This window comes from Calidris pugnax, unplaced genomic scaffold (assembly GCF_001431845.1).
Source record: "Calidris pugnax isolate Ruff unplaced genomic scaffold, ASM143184v1 scaffold58, whole genome shotgun sequence".
NCBI lineage: Eukaryota > Metazoa > Chordata > Aves > Charadriiformes > Scolopacidae > Calidris > Calidris pugnax.
In genome coordinates, this window is record NW_015090868.1 from 2100089 (window position 1) to 2116740 (window position 16652).

A 16652-nucleotide genomic window follows, 5' to 3' on the forward strand; every position below is an offset into this window, starting at 1 on the left:
ACTGAAGATCATAGAATGGTTTAGATTGGAAAGGAGCTTAAAGATCACCTATTTCCAACCCCCCTGCCCTGGGTAGGGACACCTCCCACTAGACTAGGTTGCTTTAAGTCCCATCCAACCTGGCGTTGAACACGTCCAGGGATGGGGCAGCTACAACTTCCCTGGGCAACCTGTTCCAGAGCCTCACCACCTTCATAGTGAAAAATTTCTTCCTAATATTTAATCTAAATCACCACTCTTCTCTTTTGAACCCATCACCCCTCATCCTATCACTATATGGCCTTGTAAAAAATCCCTCTCCAGCTTTCAAAATAACTCTCTAGATGCGGAGGAGCAGGAGGAGTTGTAAGCTGGGCGTGAAGTAAGTTGTAAGCTTGCATTGAAGATCTACCCAGGTCTGGCATATTTCATTTTTATGAGGATCCTTGGCTGAGTCTCTTGCTTGTGTGTCCAGGAGGGGAATCTTGTCCCTGAACAGAAGAATGTCCCAGTTTAGTGTCTGCTGATTCTGAGGAGGGGGTTAATCTGGGCTTGTGTTCTACATACATAGTGAAAGCTGCTCAGAGAGTGGATGGAAAAAACAGATGTTGGATAAATAGGCAAACTCACAGACTCAGGCCAGCTGTCCCGAGTCTTAATCTGGCCACAATTAATGTCAATTTGTGCAAAGAAGATTTGTTTATCAGAAGCAGTAAGTGAGCCTGGAGGAGTGGTTGGGGAAGGCATGCGTGGTATCCTCCTGCCCTGGCTCTGCAGAGCTCCAGCAGAAGGGGCTTCTTGCAGGAGCACGGCATTTGCAGGCTCTGGAGGGGAACACAGAGCGGGTTCTTCACCCCCTGTGCTGCTGACTGATGTGATTTTCCATGGTGTTTTAGTGCTATGCCAGTCTGGGGAATGAGTGCCACAATTTCTTCTGACCACCTTGCCCAACAGAATAAGTTGGTTGAGGTTTGGCTTTCTTCAGGGAAAAAGCCCTCAACAAAACAAAACCCTTCCCAAACCCTTATTTTGGGCATTTCTGAATGCCATAGTTCATGCAGCTCTTTTCTTAAGAAATAGTTGATTTTCTTTACTTTGCTACCAGCTGTAAGCCATGACGGCATGATTTTAATTCTGTGAAATCGGAGATAATCACCATTGTTTTAGTTATTTTAGACACATTAAGGCTGAGTTTAGATTTGATTTGGCTTTCGGGTCACACAAATATGAGGGGTTTTGACTCATTGAGAAATTTAGAGATGGTTCTGAGATTTCAATCCCCTAAATTTGAGGAGGAGAGATGGATTTACTGCCTCCTGTTCAGCTTTACCTTTATAAAATTTAATGAGGAAATTATTAAAATAATGTTTCCACTGCAGTGGTTGGTAATTGGCTTGGAATAAGTTCCCTTTTAGTCTTGGCTTTTCTGTATCACTTTATAAGTCTCAGAACTTTGAAAGAGAACGCACGGGCTTGAAGTAATCATTTTTTTCTTTCCTTTTTTTTTTTTTTTCCCCTTGGTTAGAGTTGCATGTAGAAGTAGGCCTGAACTTTTTAAAATGTATTTTGACTTCACAGAATATACATGCTAATTTTCCTTGTGATTCATGGAGCTGCTCTAACTCAAAAGAAATATTGATAGTTTCCAAAAAAAACCCACCCAATTATCAGATATTGCTTATGACTGGGGACTAAGTCAGTTCATAAAATGAAAATGTGACTCTCTTATTTTCATCTGACCTACTTAAAATATTTTATCTGTTCATCAGAATTGCAAGGGTAAAATTCATATAGATGTTTGTCATTGTAAAAATATATTAAACCGAAACTGTGCAAAAGTGAAAAAAATCACTCAAAGCCATTGTTTTACACCTGCGAGTCACAATGAATCAAAAACCCTTTTTTAATCTGTTTTTCTTCATTATTTGGTTATTGTTGATCTGAGTGGTGACGCTGCTTTGAAAAGGCTCCATAATTTTTTAGTGTCAGTGCTCGCAGGTGCTGTATGTCACAGTATGTCACAGTATGTCTTTACCGGTTTCAGTTTGTGTTGGGCAGAAAAAGCAGAAATACTGTATTTTGCACCATGACAAATTTTTATCCAATAAGATTGCCCTTATGTGACATTGAGGAAGAATTTGTTCTGTGTCAGATCGCCTCAGCAATGTATTAGTTTGTTCTTTCCCTTATAAAAGAAGGAAAATACTCCAAATCCCAATCCAAAATATTTTGGATGTACCTGTTTGCTTTCAGCCTTGATTTATTAGCACCTAATGATTTATTATCCGGTTGCCTCTCCACCCCCTTGTCAAGTAGCAACCCCTGTCATTTCCAAGAGCCCTTTCCATAGGGTGACATTTACTTTTTTTGTAGTTACGCCACAGTGCTGCCTTTTAATAATCCTGTGATCAGCTGGTGTGCCCAGATCTGTCTTCTCTCCTGTTTCTAGCTGATCAGGGCCAAACTATTAGAAGAACAGCTCATCAGTATACCCTAAATGAATGAGTTTGCATATGATGCTTCAACATTGCCTCTCGTTCCCGTTATCCCAGTACTCCAGCCATCCAGCCTTTCTGGCATGGAACTCTGACCCTCCTTTGAGTTCAGGATCTCTCTCATCTTTGTCTGATCAATAGATGTCAGCATCATGCTGTTAGCGCTCCTGCCTTATCACTCAAGAGGTTTGGTCTACAAGTTTCATGCTTCATTTGTGAAAATTCACATTATTTTACAGCAATCCAGTAGTCTCTGTTGAGGTTGAAATGCTCCTTTTCTCACCGGTGGAAAAAAAACAAACCCATGGAAGTGATATGATCTAAAAGTTGACCGGTGCAATACAGGCCTTGTTCTAGGGGCAGAAAAAGCAGTTTGGGTCACGCAATCCCCTGCAAGAGTGATCTCAGTAACAGTGATTTGAGCGTAGGATGGTGTCAGCAGCCTGTGCCAGCCCTGGGGAGGCACAAGTGACCGCCAGCAGCTGGGGAGGGGCCGTGGGGAGGTGTTTGGCCCATGAGGGTTGTATTCCTTGGACTTTGGACCGCTCTGCAGCGGGGCCTCAGGCAGCTCACTTCGCCCTTGGGAGGTTTATCCTTCCATCTGCAGCTTGGCCAGTAGTCCAGGTTTTAACAGAAATTTCATAAGAAATGAATCTGCTGAGGGAATCCCATGTTTTACAGATTTATTTATTTTTTTCACTGAGAAGAAAACAACGAGCCAACACCATTTTACTGTGTTTACCTCAAGCGTTTAATGCAGATCTGGAAACCTCAGATAAAACCCCAGCATACCGAAAGGATCTTCCGTGAATAACTTTAGTTAATAAGTCGTGCCCTAGTAAAATAAAACTTTCTCCCTCCTGTTACATAATGGATGAATGTTTTGTTGGTGAATCAGAAGCTATTGCGGTCTCTTCTTTTCTAAGAGTCTCACATGCATCACTGAGCCCAGAGCTATTATAAGCAGGTTTTATCTTATCCCATATGTTCTGCAATGCAGCCCAGCACCTCAGTAACATCTACCGCGTCTACTTAACCCTTTCACAAATGTCCTTGTGTGTAAGAACTCCCCCAGCTGCTGTCACTGTGCTCGGGATGTGTATCCCAAGGTGTTTTAAAGCCCCTGACTGCTCACTGTGTAACCCGTACCTGGGGCTTTCACCCCCTGGGAGCAGGGAAAGAAGGAAACTCCCTGGTCCCAGTAAGGTTTGCTGCTGGAGTTTGTACAGATATCATTGCACTGGTGTCCCTGCTGGGAGTCCCAGCTGTCCCCAGCCTATCCCACATGTCCCCAGAGTGACCAGCCTGCTCTAGGGCTAACTGGCTGTGTTTTTCAGAGAGCAGCGTCTTTTCCATCCCAAAGGTGCTGCCCAAGGTTGGCAGTGGGGTGGATTAGGGAGGCAGGACATCGGTGTCGAAACAAAGGGTTGGGTGAAGCACATGAGGCTTTCTGACCTCTAGGACCACCTGATGTGATACTTAATAAAAATAACAGGCACAGAAATACAAAGACTGACTGAAAAGGCTCTAATTTATAGATGGGGAAAGCAGGAGCTCAAAAAGGAAGGGAGGTGAGACTCCTGCCAGAGTAAATGGGGGTGAAGAAGTAGAAAGGAGCAGTATTTACCTGGTTCTGGTTCTTCTGTTAAACAAAATGTAAACCCTTTAAAACTACTTTTTGCTCCTCTTCTCCACTGTGCCAGTCCTCACGCAGCAGAGGTTAAGTCCTTTTGCCTCGAAGTGTGTAAAATAAGACTTTACTCTCCCCGTTACTTCCTTGTGTCAAACGAGGTGTTGAAATAACTCCTTCCTTGCTCTGGATGATAAAGTGTATGATATGGTGTTTGAACATTAATAGACTGTATTATGCTGATTCATAGACATTTCCCCACAGCTGACTATCTCAGCTACATATGGTTTAAAACGGGCTGTTGTTTATGGAAATGCTTTTGCTCCTGCAGGTGGCGAGGGAAAATAGACGTTTCTGGAAAGTAAGATTGGTTCTTGCTGTGTTATGGATACTTTAGGTAGTATTACTAGTTTAAATCAGGTAATCCAAGAATACCTCATCTTCTCTGTGCGACAAGGCTTGCAAGAAACAGTATCTCTTGTAAGATCACTTGATACTCTTGGAGAAGCAGGCAAGCACTGGCACGCTGGTTTTCCTTCGCTTTGCCTAGGTCTTTCAAGAGGCTATTGTGGCTGCACCAATTTGTCACCTTTGATCCCTCTAAATCTTGTTTTCATTTAATGTTCCTCAGGTATTGATTTAATCTCTGGTTATATTATCTTATCTCTGTCAGCACAGGGCTGCTGCGTACTGTCTGCTTTACGAGCGTGCCCTGTTATCGCTAGTTGTCTCATGCCATTGAACTCATTGCTGGGAAGTTACTTATCGAATCTGAACATCGCTCTTATTTTTACACTGATCTTTATTCCCTTTTTGTGTTATCTTAAACATTCTCCTCGGGCTCTTTGGTGTTTGTATCTGCATTGTACACCTGGGATCTGTCCATCTATCAGCCCCAGCTTTCTTTTTAACTACCCATGGAAGAGAGGGCGATGGACTGAGGCCAGGTCACAGGGGCAGAAAATGTCCAGAAACCAACTTTCCCTGCAAAATCTGATGAATTACAATAGGTACAGGAGCTTGCTTCTATTTTACAACACGGGAACATGGTTAAGCAGAGCAGAGCCTGCCCTCTTCCTCCTCCTCCTCGCTCCCAAAAGATTTGTTTCCCTTTCCTGGAGGAGTGGAAACACCTCTCCGGGGAGTGCTGCTCCCAACTCTGAACGCAAATGTATTGGCAAAAACGAGCAGCTCTGGGGACTCACAGAAATGGATGTACCAAGCCATGGAGTGGGTGGGAAAGCCTGGAGGCAAGTGCCAATCCCAGTTTGCACGGGGAATCTCTGTGCCCTACGAGAACAGACTGGGCCGGGGGGAGGCAGGGTGGCTTTTTCAATAGGGACCTGAAAAGCAAAGAAGTTTGCGCAGATGCACGGCCAACCCAGGGCTGAACAGAGCACTGCTTATGCTAGTGGATTATTTTTATAAAATAAGTGGGTTATTTTTAACAAAGCATGAATAAGCATACCATTCGCTTAAAATCAAGGTAGGCTTTTTTTTAATACTGATACAGGCAATGTACATCGTAACAGCCTTTTTCTGCTGTAGAGATGTCAGTCAGCCTACCCTCTTAACTACGATTTTTAGTTCCCTTTTCCTCCCCAGCTGGTGCATTGTGCCTGCAGCCCCATAACCTCCTGCCCTCTCCCTGCCGTGCAGTTCTTAATGCTGCATGCGTGTGCGTTTCCATTCTGTAAATTCTCTGCAGAAATTCTATTCAATTTATTAATTCATGTCCTCAACAATCTAGCCAATTACACTGTATTTTATAGCCATGAAATTCACTGACAAGGAACACATGACTTTGGAGACAGCTCCTGTACAATATCTCCTACTACAGATAGGTATTCCAGGCAGGGGCTGCATTTCATGCAGTGAACAAATGTCTGTGAAATCTCTGCAACTCCCATCGCAAAACTGAGCTTTGAAAAGTCTTGGCTGCAATAATTTCAGCTTTAAAAAATCACTATAAATCCTGGTTTGTTTTGTTTTTTTGGTTTTTTTTGTCTCCTCAATGATCATCTCTCTACTCACCAACCGATGCATTTCCTTGGTCAGCCCTGCTCGGAGAGGTCTCTCCCCGCAGGTTTTCTCACCCATGTTATTGTGAGTGCCCCCAGCACTGCAGCAAGGAGGAAAGGCTGCAAGGAACCAACACCTTGTTACGTATCTAGGTCTCTTTTCTATGATTGTGTGAGACTCTGTTTCTCATGTGAAGCCTGCTTTGCTTGAAAATTATTTTTTACATGTTTCCAGTGGTGTTGACATCCCCTCTGTCCGTCCCATCCAGCGGCAAAGCCTCACCCCTGCCTTGTGGCTGTTATTTGGGATATACTGCTCATGCTCTTTCCAAGCATTTAAATCGCTTCCCTCTGTAAGAGTCGTAGTTAAATCTTCATTTGACCTATGCTTGCCTTGACAGCTCTGTGCAGTTTTTGAAAGGTATCACATCCCAGGAACCCCAATGGATTTTGGGTGACATTTGAGCGCTTTAGCTACGAGCGATCTTACGGGGATTTGTCAGCTGGTGCGTTGCTAAGGCTTTGCCAGCTGGAGTCCAAAGGCTGTGCCTGATTTACCGGCAATAAAACCCATTGCACCAGCCTTCATCTTTCCTGGAGAGCACCTCAGAAGTGAAAGAGAGAGTGCGAGAGGAGTAGCTGCTCCTATCGGTCTCCCCTGTCATTAGGGATGGAGGGACCATGTGCTGCCTTCATGATGCAGGTGCTCTCGGCTTTAACTGGCTCTGTGTTCGGCACTGCCTGTCTTTAGGCAGCTGACAAATTATATGACAGGTTAAAGATTCTAATCTGCTCTGCTACTCTTTTGGAATAAGCTGAGAAGGGAGCGTTTACCATATGTGCTGTGTTATTCTAGCTCGCGTAGCCAACCTTGTTAATCTGTCGCCTTCACACCTCATGTTTTTCTGTGTTTCAAAACTGATTTGCTGTTAACTGTTTACAGTGATTGGAACAGGAGAGGCTTGTGAAACAGACAGGAAACAGGTTTAATTGCTGATTTCCCAGGTTCTCCTGGGGCTGCATCTGTAGGATTCCCATTAGAGGGATTGAGGAGAGAAGCAAACGGCCCGTGTAGGCAGACTTGTTCCCTGACTATCTCAGCAGTTGCCCTTGACATGAGTCGACACCATTGGATGTTCCATCCTTCAGCCTTTCCTACCCCATTTTTTTCCTTTCTGCAGTGTAGACTGGAGAGATGAGTCATGTTTGGGCTCCGACTCGAAAGGCTTTTGCGCAGGGCGCTGTCTGCTGCGGTGCCGGTGTTTGGATTCCTTTTTGTACTTGTGTTAGGAAGCCTGTTATGGGAAGCATTTTACCCTGTAGGTGATGCCATCCCACATCTTCCTCCCTAAGAACTTGTGAAAAGCTTACATAAATAGACCTTGCCTTGGCGGTCAGGCATCGCCTCCTTAGAAACCTGGAAGGGTTGGCTGCTCCTGATCTGCACACCAGCAGGATGGGGAATAGCGTGCGCGGGGAAGGGTGTTCATGGGGTTTGCAATGAGTCACGAAGACTCGCTGAAAGAATTCACGCTTAGTAATGCGACAACTGTGATGATGGGGTGCAGAGCAGGGAAAAAGCTAAGGGACATGTTAAATCACAAGGAGGAAAGCAGATCTTGGCTGGAGATAACCATGTTGGCTTTCACCCTTTTTGATGAAATGAAAGCTGTGTTGACCTGTCTTACTTGTTCAACACCCAGGCTTGTAGTTGGTGAATCAGTACAGTAGATTTGGAGTTGATGAGGTAATTCACAGTTATATCTGAAGACTTCCAAAAGAGGAGGAGACAAGGGCAATGCAGATGAATGACACAGTGAGAACCTGTTTTAAAGTGCTGTGGCTGAATGGTTTTATGCAGAAGTGGCATTACACAGCCTTCCCTTTCAGATGTGGAGAAACATCTCTTTCATCCAGTCATCTGTCTCCTACTGATGCTTTTTCTCCTGCATGCTCCACCATTTGATTTATGAGTTTTTGCAGGCAGTCCCTGAAGTATGTGAAGGGTTGGGGCAGCTGTGACCTACAGCAATTATTTTTCTCTTTCTCTGCATGACTGCCTGCCTATCTGTTAGGGGTTTCGTATAAGAAAATATTTCTCTGAAGCAATTGGTCTGGCTGGAGGTGTGAGTTGGTCAGCTGATGGAAAGCAGAGCTAGGGGCCGGGGATGGTAAAATTCTGTACCCCTTTTTCTTCTACACTGGTAAAACTGGTGCTTCAGTCGTCGTTGTTTTCCTCATCTGCCCATTGTGGGTCAGAGATTCTGAATTGAAAAATTCTAATTGCTGTTGGTACTTCAGCTTGTTATGTTTATTCTGGCTACGGGGATGCCTTGTTGTCTTAATGAAGTTGCACAAATGACTTATATCTTGACTGTCCAATGAGAAGAATGATACCTGTAAACTTCTTAGGGATCTGTAAAGGAAATGCAGAATTACTCTCTGTTGCATCTTTGACTTTATAATTTCAATCTAGATTTCCTGCTTCATCAGGTACAGATATAATCAGATTCACAAGGAGTTACTTTCTTACGCTTTGTGGAAGTTTGATCCCGTCCCTGGGTTCAACACATGTTCTCTGGCACCATGTTAATTTGGAAACCACTTGTCACTGGAAGTAGCCAGGTGGCAATGTGCTTGGATACATTTTCTCTCTTTAAATACCTTGTAATTATGCCTCCAGCAACCACCCAGGGGTGATACCCAGCTGTGGCTTTTCCATACACAAGTATAGTAGATCGGCGTGCAAAACCTGACACGGTATTGAAGAGCACTGTTGCACCACAGAAGATTTTTTCATATTTCCTGGTCAAATGTTCCTACAGGGGCCTTCTGTCTACTTTGCAACTAAAGTACTGCTTTCTGCAGAGCAGCAGCTCACAGGGAAGAGCAGAGCGAGCTGAGGCAGTGTGTATGCACACAGCCCAGGAGAAAAGCACATCCAGGGATTTAAATAGCTTATGAAAATATTTGTCACCAGCACAACGTGATGCTTCTCAGACCGGATTATGATAGGAGGCTAAAATGATGGTTTGGTTTTGATTTTTTAAACTAGTTTGTTTTAAGTAAGTTCAATGCAAAATTAAGTAGTGGCAGAAAAGGAAATGAAGCTCTTTGCCAGTTATGAAGTTTTAGAAATTCTTTGGTGTATCCCAGCCCATAGAAATTAACCTCTTCTCGGAAATGATTAACAAGAAACTGTTGGTACTTCTTTTTAATAGATGTGGGGAAAGCAGTTTGAAGCTGCATTTATTTTCTTCAGTCTTTGGTGAAAACAAAAGTTACTTTTTTTTTTTTTCTGGCTAAATTTTTAATTTCTTGTTCCTGTCTAAACAGGTTTAATTGCTGATTTCCCAGGTTCTCCTGGGGCTGCATCTGTAGGATTCCCATTAGAGGGATTGAGGAGAGAAGCAAACGGCCCGTGTAGGCAGACTTGTTCCCTGACTATCTCAGCAGTTGCCCTTGACATGAGTCGACACCATTGGATGTTCCATCCTTCAGCCTTTCCTACCCCATTTTTTTCCTTTCTGCAGTGTAGACTGGAGAGATGAGTCATGTTTGGGCTCCGACTCGAAAGGCTTTTGCGCAGGGCGCTGTCTGCTGCGGTGCCGGTGTTTGGATTCCTTTTTGTACTTGTGTTAGGAAGCCTGTTATGGGAAGCATTTTACCCTGTAGGTGATGCCATCCCACATCTTCCTCCCTAAGAACTTGTGAAAAGCTTACATAAATAGACCTTGCCTTGGCGGTCAGGCATCGCCTCCTTAGAAACCTGGAAGGGTTGGCTGCTCCTGATCTGCACACCAGCAGGATGGGGAATAGCGTGCGCGGGGAAGGGTGTTCATGGGGTTTGCAATGAGTCACGAAGACTCGCTGAAAGAATTCACGCTTAGTAATGCGACAACTGTGATGATGGGGTGCAGAGCAGGGAAAAAGCTAAGGGACATGTTAAATCACAAGGAGGAAAGCAGATCTTGGCTGGAGATAACCATGTTGGCTTTCACCCTTTTTGATGAAATGAAAGCTGTGTTGACCTGTCTTACTTGTTCAACACCCAGGCTTGTAGTTGGTGAATCAGTACAGTAGATTTGGAGTTGATGAGGTAATTCACAGTTATATCTGAAGACTTCCAAAAGAGGAGGAGACAAGGGCAATGCAGATGAATGACACAGTGAGAACCTGTTTTAAAGTGCTGTGGCTGAATGGTTTTATGCAGAAGTGGCATTACACAGCCTTCCCTTTCAGATGTGGAGAAACATCTCTTTCATCCAGTCATCTGTCTCCTACTGATGCTTTTTCTCCTGCATGCTCCACCATTTGATTTATGAGTTTTTGCAGGCAGTCCCTGAAGTATGTGAAGGGTTGGGGCAGCTGTGACCTACAGCAATTATTTTTCTCTTTCTCTGCATGACTGCCTGCCTATCTGTTAGGGGTTTCGTATAAGAAAATATTTCTCTGAAGCAATTGGTCTGGCTGGAGGTGTGAGTTGGTCAGCTGATGGAAAGCAAAGCTAGGGGCCGGGGATGGTAAAATTCTGTACCCCTTTTTCTTCTACACTGGTAAAACTGGTGCTTCAGTCGTCGTTGTTTTCCTCATCTGCCCGTTGTGGGTCAGAGATTCTGAATCGAAAAATTCTAATTGCTGTTGGTACTTCAGCTTGTTATGATTATTCTGGCTATGGGGTTGCCTTGTTGTCTTAATGAAGTTGCACAAATGACTTATATCTTGACTGTCCATTGAGAAGAATGATACCTGTAAACTTCTTGGGGATCTGTAAAGGAAGCGCAGAATTACTCTCTGTTGCATCTTTGACTTTATAATTTCAATCTAGATTTCCTGCTTCATCAGGTACGGATATAATCAGATTCACAAGGAGTTACTTTCTTACTCTTTGTGGAAGTTTGATCCTGTCCCTGGGTTCAACACATGTTTGCTGGCACCATGCTAATTTGGAAACCACTTGTCACTGGAAGTAGCCAGGTGGCAATGTGCTTGGACACATTTTCTCTCTTTAAATACCTTGTAATTATGCCTCCAGCAACCACCCAGGGGTGATACCCAGCTGTGGCTTTTCCATACACAAGTATAGTAGATCGGCGTGCAAAACCTGACACGGTATTGAAAGCCAGGTGGCAATGTGCTTGGATACATTTTCTCTCTTTAAATACCTTGTAATTATGCCATCAGCAACTACCCAGGGGTGATACCCAGCTGTGGCTTTGCCATACACAGGTATAGCAGATCGGCGTGCAAAACCTGACACGGTATTGAAGAGCACTGTTGCACCACAGAAGATTTTTTCATATTTCCTGGTCAAATGTTCCTACAGGGGCCTTCTGTCTACTTTGCAACTAAAGTACTGCTTTCTGCAGAGCAGCAGCTCACAGGGAAGAGCAGAGCGAGCTGAGGCAGTGTGTATGCACACAGCCCAGGAGAAAAGCACATCCAGGGATTTAAATAGCTTATGAAAATATTTGTCACCAGCACAACGTGATGCTTCTCAGACCGGATTATGATAGGAGGCTAAAATGATGGTTTGGTTTTGATTTTTTAAACTAGTTTGTTTTAAGTAAGTTCAATGCAAAATTAAGTAGTGGCAGAAAAGGAAATGAAGCTCTTTGCCAGTTATGAAGTTTTAGAAATTCTTTGGTGTATCCCAGCCCATAGAAATTAACCTCTTCTCGGAAATGATTAACAAGAAACTGTTGGTACTTCTTTTTAATAGATGTGGGGAAAGCAATTTGAAGCTGCATTTATTTTCTTCAGTCTTTGGTGAAAACAAAAGTTACTTCTTTTTTTTTTCTGGCTAAATTTTTAATTTCTTGTTCCTGTCTTCCTGTCTGTTTTGTCTTTTTGCCGTGCTTGTTTTTGGTGCAGCTTTTAAAATTTAAGTGTCTCAAGGAAGAAATGCTTGGTCAAATCCTGCCCTCGGTTACTTGGGGAAAAAAAGAAAGTCAGAAAAATATATTGACTTTGTTGATATAAAGCTGGATGTTTCTTGAAGTTACCCACCAGCAAACCAACAGAACTTTATCCTGTTCTCTTTGTTCATTTGCAAATTGACTTGTCTGGTTACGAGGCCACGTGAGTAAAATAGAGCAGGTTATTTTTTAATTGCTTTTAATTCAAGGCAGAGGATTCAACACCTGCCTAAGAGTGGTGATCAAAGCAGTGCCTGCCTTTTGGTGAAAAGGTTGAATCAAAAGTGCGGTGTGAAGCCTAAAACTGAGCCCCAAATAACAAATGATAAATAAATTCCGGCTCTACTAAATTATCCTTGCTCTTCATCCCAACGTTGGGCTGCACTGACACCTCCCAGCAGGTCCTTAAGCCCAAGAGCAGGTGTTTTGCTGCTCTTACCTTGGCTTTCTCAACAAGGAGGCATCCAGGGTGAGCTGCAGCCCCGCATTTGCATTGCGAGCGCCGCTTGGGGCTGGTGACTTGCTCTTTGACCTCATTCTTCCTTTGAACCCGGTGCCGCGGTGCCTGCCCCCGCCGGGCCACCACCTCCTTCCCTCCCTCCCTCCCTCAGCCCTTCGCCTCTCCCTCTTGTGATCCGCAGACAAGAAAAAAGCAGGCAAGTTCCAGCCTTTCAAGAAGCTCTTCGGCAAGAGGAAGAAAAGAGAGCCGGCGTCGGAGGGCGAGGAAGCCAAACTGAAGCCCAGCCACTCCTTCGGCAACGTCTGCAACGGCACCTTCTCCTCCGATGAAGAGCCCAACGGTGGTCTGAGGTAAGGTCACACGGGTCTGGAGGATCCCCTGACAGCCCAAGGCTTGTTTCTACCTGCTTTTAGTGGAATTAAATTTGTATTATTCTGCCTCTGGCCAAGTGGTAGCGAGTTGTAGGCTGTTTTGTTTTTTTTTCACGGAGCTTCTGCATCCCTGTCCCTCCTCGGAACGTGACACCAGCTGCTGTAGACCCCGAGGTCTCACTTCTTGCATTAATGAATGAATTAATGAACTCGCTGGGTAGAAGTGCTGGTGTGTGAAAGAGAAATGGCAGGGTGAGGCAGAAATGGATTTGAATCCGGCTCCGTGATTTAACAGAAGTCCGTGGTGAACACCCCAGTGGAGGTATTAATGGCATCCCTGTTTTTAGAACTGGGGAAAGGGAAACCTGAACTGGCTGCTCCACATCTCTTGTTGCATACTTTTCTCTGCAAGGTGGTATCTCTGGGGCAGGACAGACACATCCTATTTCATTCTATCCCGCACAGGTTTTGCATTGTAATTGGGGCCAACAAACAGGCTGCCTTTATTCCGATCTGATTTGAACGTAGCGTAGAGGAAGGAAGAGAGGGGAGAGGGGGACCTGGAAATCAGATCATACTCCAGAGCCAAGAGAGGATGACAGGAGGACAGGGTGAGAATTTGCTGCAGAAATGATGGGAGAAAGAAACTGTACAGAGTTAATTAGTCAGCAATCTCTAACTAGGAAAAGAACAGAAAAAACAAATCAAAACAACCAAAAAACAAGAACAACACCCCCTCTCCACACACACACACACCCCCAACAACAACAAAAAACCAAGACCAGATGTACAAACTAATTGGGTCAGTAATACTTATTTCACTTCCCAACTGAAAGGCTCAGGTTAGTTGACTCCCTGTCAAAGCCTGCTTCTTTGGAAAAAAGGGAACTGTTTGCACTGGGGAGTGTGAGCATCTGAAAGTAACAAAAAATCTGAGAGGATAAAAAAGATGGAAGAGATGTGTATCAGAAACACCACCCTGCGCAGTATTTTCAATGGTGCAAAATCATAGCTGTGAAAATGTGACTTATTTTAAAAAAATTTTTTTTGTAGCTTCTGCATTTTTTTGTTCCACTCTGGGAAATTCTGTAAGTTCTAGGTTTCCTCTTTGTTTTCTGCAACACAATCATCTTGTACACCTCTTTTGCCTCTCCCAACTTCTCAGAAAATCAAGACTGAGCATAGCCACGCTGTAGAAGGAGAGGTGCCTGACTGCTGTTGCACTGCATTGCCTGTGTGCATGATACCCAGTGACTGTAGGGAATTACGGTACCTTTTGCCTCAAGAGTAGACCAGTGAACAAGAGCAAAACAAAGGGCATCATCTCGCTATCAGAGATTTCCCATTCAGCGTAACTGAAAAGTCAATGCTGCGCCCAGAAGCAAACAGTGATTTGGGAACTTGTCCAGTTCCTCAAGAGTGAAGTGAAGGTGTGGCAGACCCTTGTGAGACTGTTAAATGCTTGCATTTTTTAACGCAATGATTCTTTTAATTAATGAAGGCATTAAATGTTAAGTCTCTAGTGGAATAAACCAGACTGCACAATTTAAATTACAGGGGATTAGCAACGGTGAAGGATCCCACGACTGCTCTCAAGTGGAATGTTGTTTCCTTCTGCGCCTGTGATTCATGAGAGGTGCTTCTGGCTTGGCCTGCTAGAAACACTCAGTCAGAACTTTGTTTTCCCTGTCAGGCTTCATGGTGCAAATGTGGGTGGCATGTGATGATAATTTTCAGTTTTCAGGTAGCCTTTGCCTAGTTACTCATCCTACAATGAGCAGAGATGTTCAGGCAAGTGCATTAGATGGCTTTAGAGAGCCCAGTTTTACCACCCCTTTCTGTTTTCAGCAGCGTGGCTTCCATCCTTTATGTATTTTTGCCTTTAAAACATTTCAACATAAACATTTCAAATGTTTATGAATTGAATGCAGACACAAGCTATCCAAGTAAAATAATTTAAAGGGTTGTTTACAGCTTGCCTAACAGTAAATACATCACCATACTTCCATTATTCCTATAGAAATAGACTAGGACAAATATAAATAACTAGTAGTGTATTTATATAACCAAAATCCTGAGTAGTTTTGCAAGACCATCTGCTTCAAACTCTTTAAGAATATGCAACAACAACAACCTTGTATATACACACAGGAGCTTAATAAAAGTTCTGATTTTGCAACAAAAGTCTGGGGATGCTCCCATTCCCTTAATAGAGCTATATTTCTTCAGCAACCTGTAACATACACTAATTTATCATCTGCCGATGGACGTGGACTTTTGGTTTTGTTTTGAGGAGGGAGAACTTATTATTTTGAAAAGATATTAAGGAAGAAAGCCGCTTCAGGAAGGCAGAGACAGGAAAACAAACGAGCATAAGCTAAATAAGAGATCTGTGCTGCTTCCAAGACCTAAGCTAGTGTTTCACCGAGTGCTGTATTGGCTTACGAGCCTGCTCAGAGCTAACGCCTGAATCTCTAATGGAGCCTACGCCGACGGAGTGATGGAGATGTACCAGGAGCTATTTAGATAATCTGCATACGGTGTAGATTGACTGGCTGAGTCGGGAGCAGCCTCAGACATCTGCCTGTCCATCCTTTCTTACAGATACTTCCTGGACTCCTCAGATGCAAATAACTTGCTTGGTATCCTGATGTATGCACGCTGCAACCTATTTATTCATCCATGTTGTTTTGCAGTTCCCAGCTGGGAGGTTTGCTTCTGCAATTTGTCTTGCCCTGCCTTGTGAAAGGCTGGAACTCCTTTTCCCATTTTCATATTGCCCTTCTCGAGTTTACAAAGTTAAAACTGTATTCGTTAACTTTCTGTCCTAATCGTACGAGCTGAGAGATAGAAGTGATTATTACAAGTTAAATTGCATTCGTGGAGCTTCACTAAAGCTTCTTTTATAAGCTTATAATTTTTTTTAATAATATATTGTTATATATATTATTTTTAATAATATAATAATATATTTTTATAAGCTTTATATTTTTATAAGATTTTGTGTTTGTCTTATTTGTCACAGTTAACACTAAGCAAGCCTTGTGAGGACTTACCTGAAAGGGCACCTGTGTGGTGTCCTACAAAAAGTTTGTCATTCTGGGTTGATGTGCAGAGGCAGCAAGGAATTACATTTTTCTTATAGAAGTTACAGTAGGTGCTTTTACTTGGGCTAAATGTAATGTTTCAAAGGACCTGGAAGTAGACCTGTCAGGCCTTTAAGACTCGAGTGTGACAACACTCTTATTCTTCCAGGGAAAAGTCTCTCAGCAAAATTCAGTCTCTGTCTGGGAAATGGGACCCCTTTAGTTGTAAATCCCCGTCAAGTTCTGCATAATCCTCATTAAAATGATCTCAGGTCACCTACTTAATGCCACCCTCATTAGGAAGAAATGACCTGGAGATCTTAGCTCTCCCTATATACTGAGGAAAACTGCATGTGAAGAAGAAAAGTGAGAGATTTCCTGTCTCATCACCAACTTTGCCCAGTATTTGCTGAACCTTCACCAGCATGAATTGCTATTGGGACTGGACCATGGGTCACCCAGCTCTTTGCCTAGTGGAGCTGTGCTAAACTTGTTGCTACACAGCTAACGAATGCAGCTTCTTTTCTGCTTGTGGGCACCATGTGCATGAGCAGTGTGACTTCTCCAAATGTGTTAATTCTTTGAAAGCGCCTCATTTTGGCAAGCAAAGTTGGTATTTGCTATTCAAGCTGTACCCTTGTTGCACTTGATCAGATAATTCAGAGAGACGGTATAATTGCATTGTGTCACTT

At 43.5% G+C, this 16652-nt stretch overlaps 1 protein-coding gene across 5 annotated transcripts in view; it reads left to right on the forward strand.

Annotated features, from left to right (window-relative positions):
* KIAA1211 (KIAA1211 ortholog) overlaps positions 1-16652 on the forward strand; it is a 134468-nt gene that overhangs the window by 81954 nt on the left and 35862 nt on the right. For all 5 annotated transcript variants that reach the window (XM_014945572.1, XM_014945578.1, XM_014945573.1 and 2 more), the window contains one exon: positions 12685-12853. In XM_014945572.1, coding sequence (XP_014801058.1) covers positions 12685-12853 — 169 coding nt within the window. The remainder of the gene's footprint in view (positions 1-12684; positions 12854-16652) is intronic.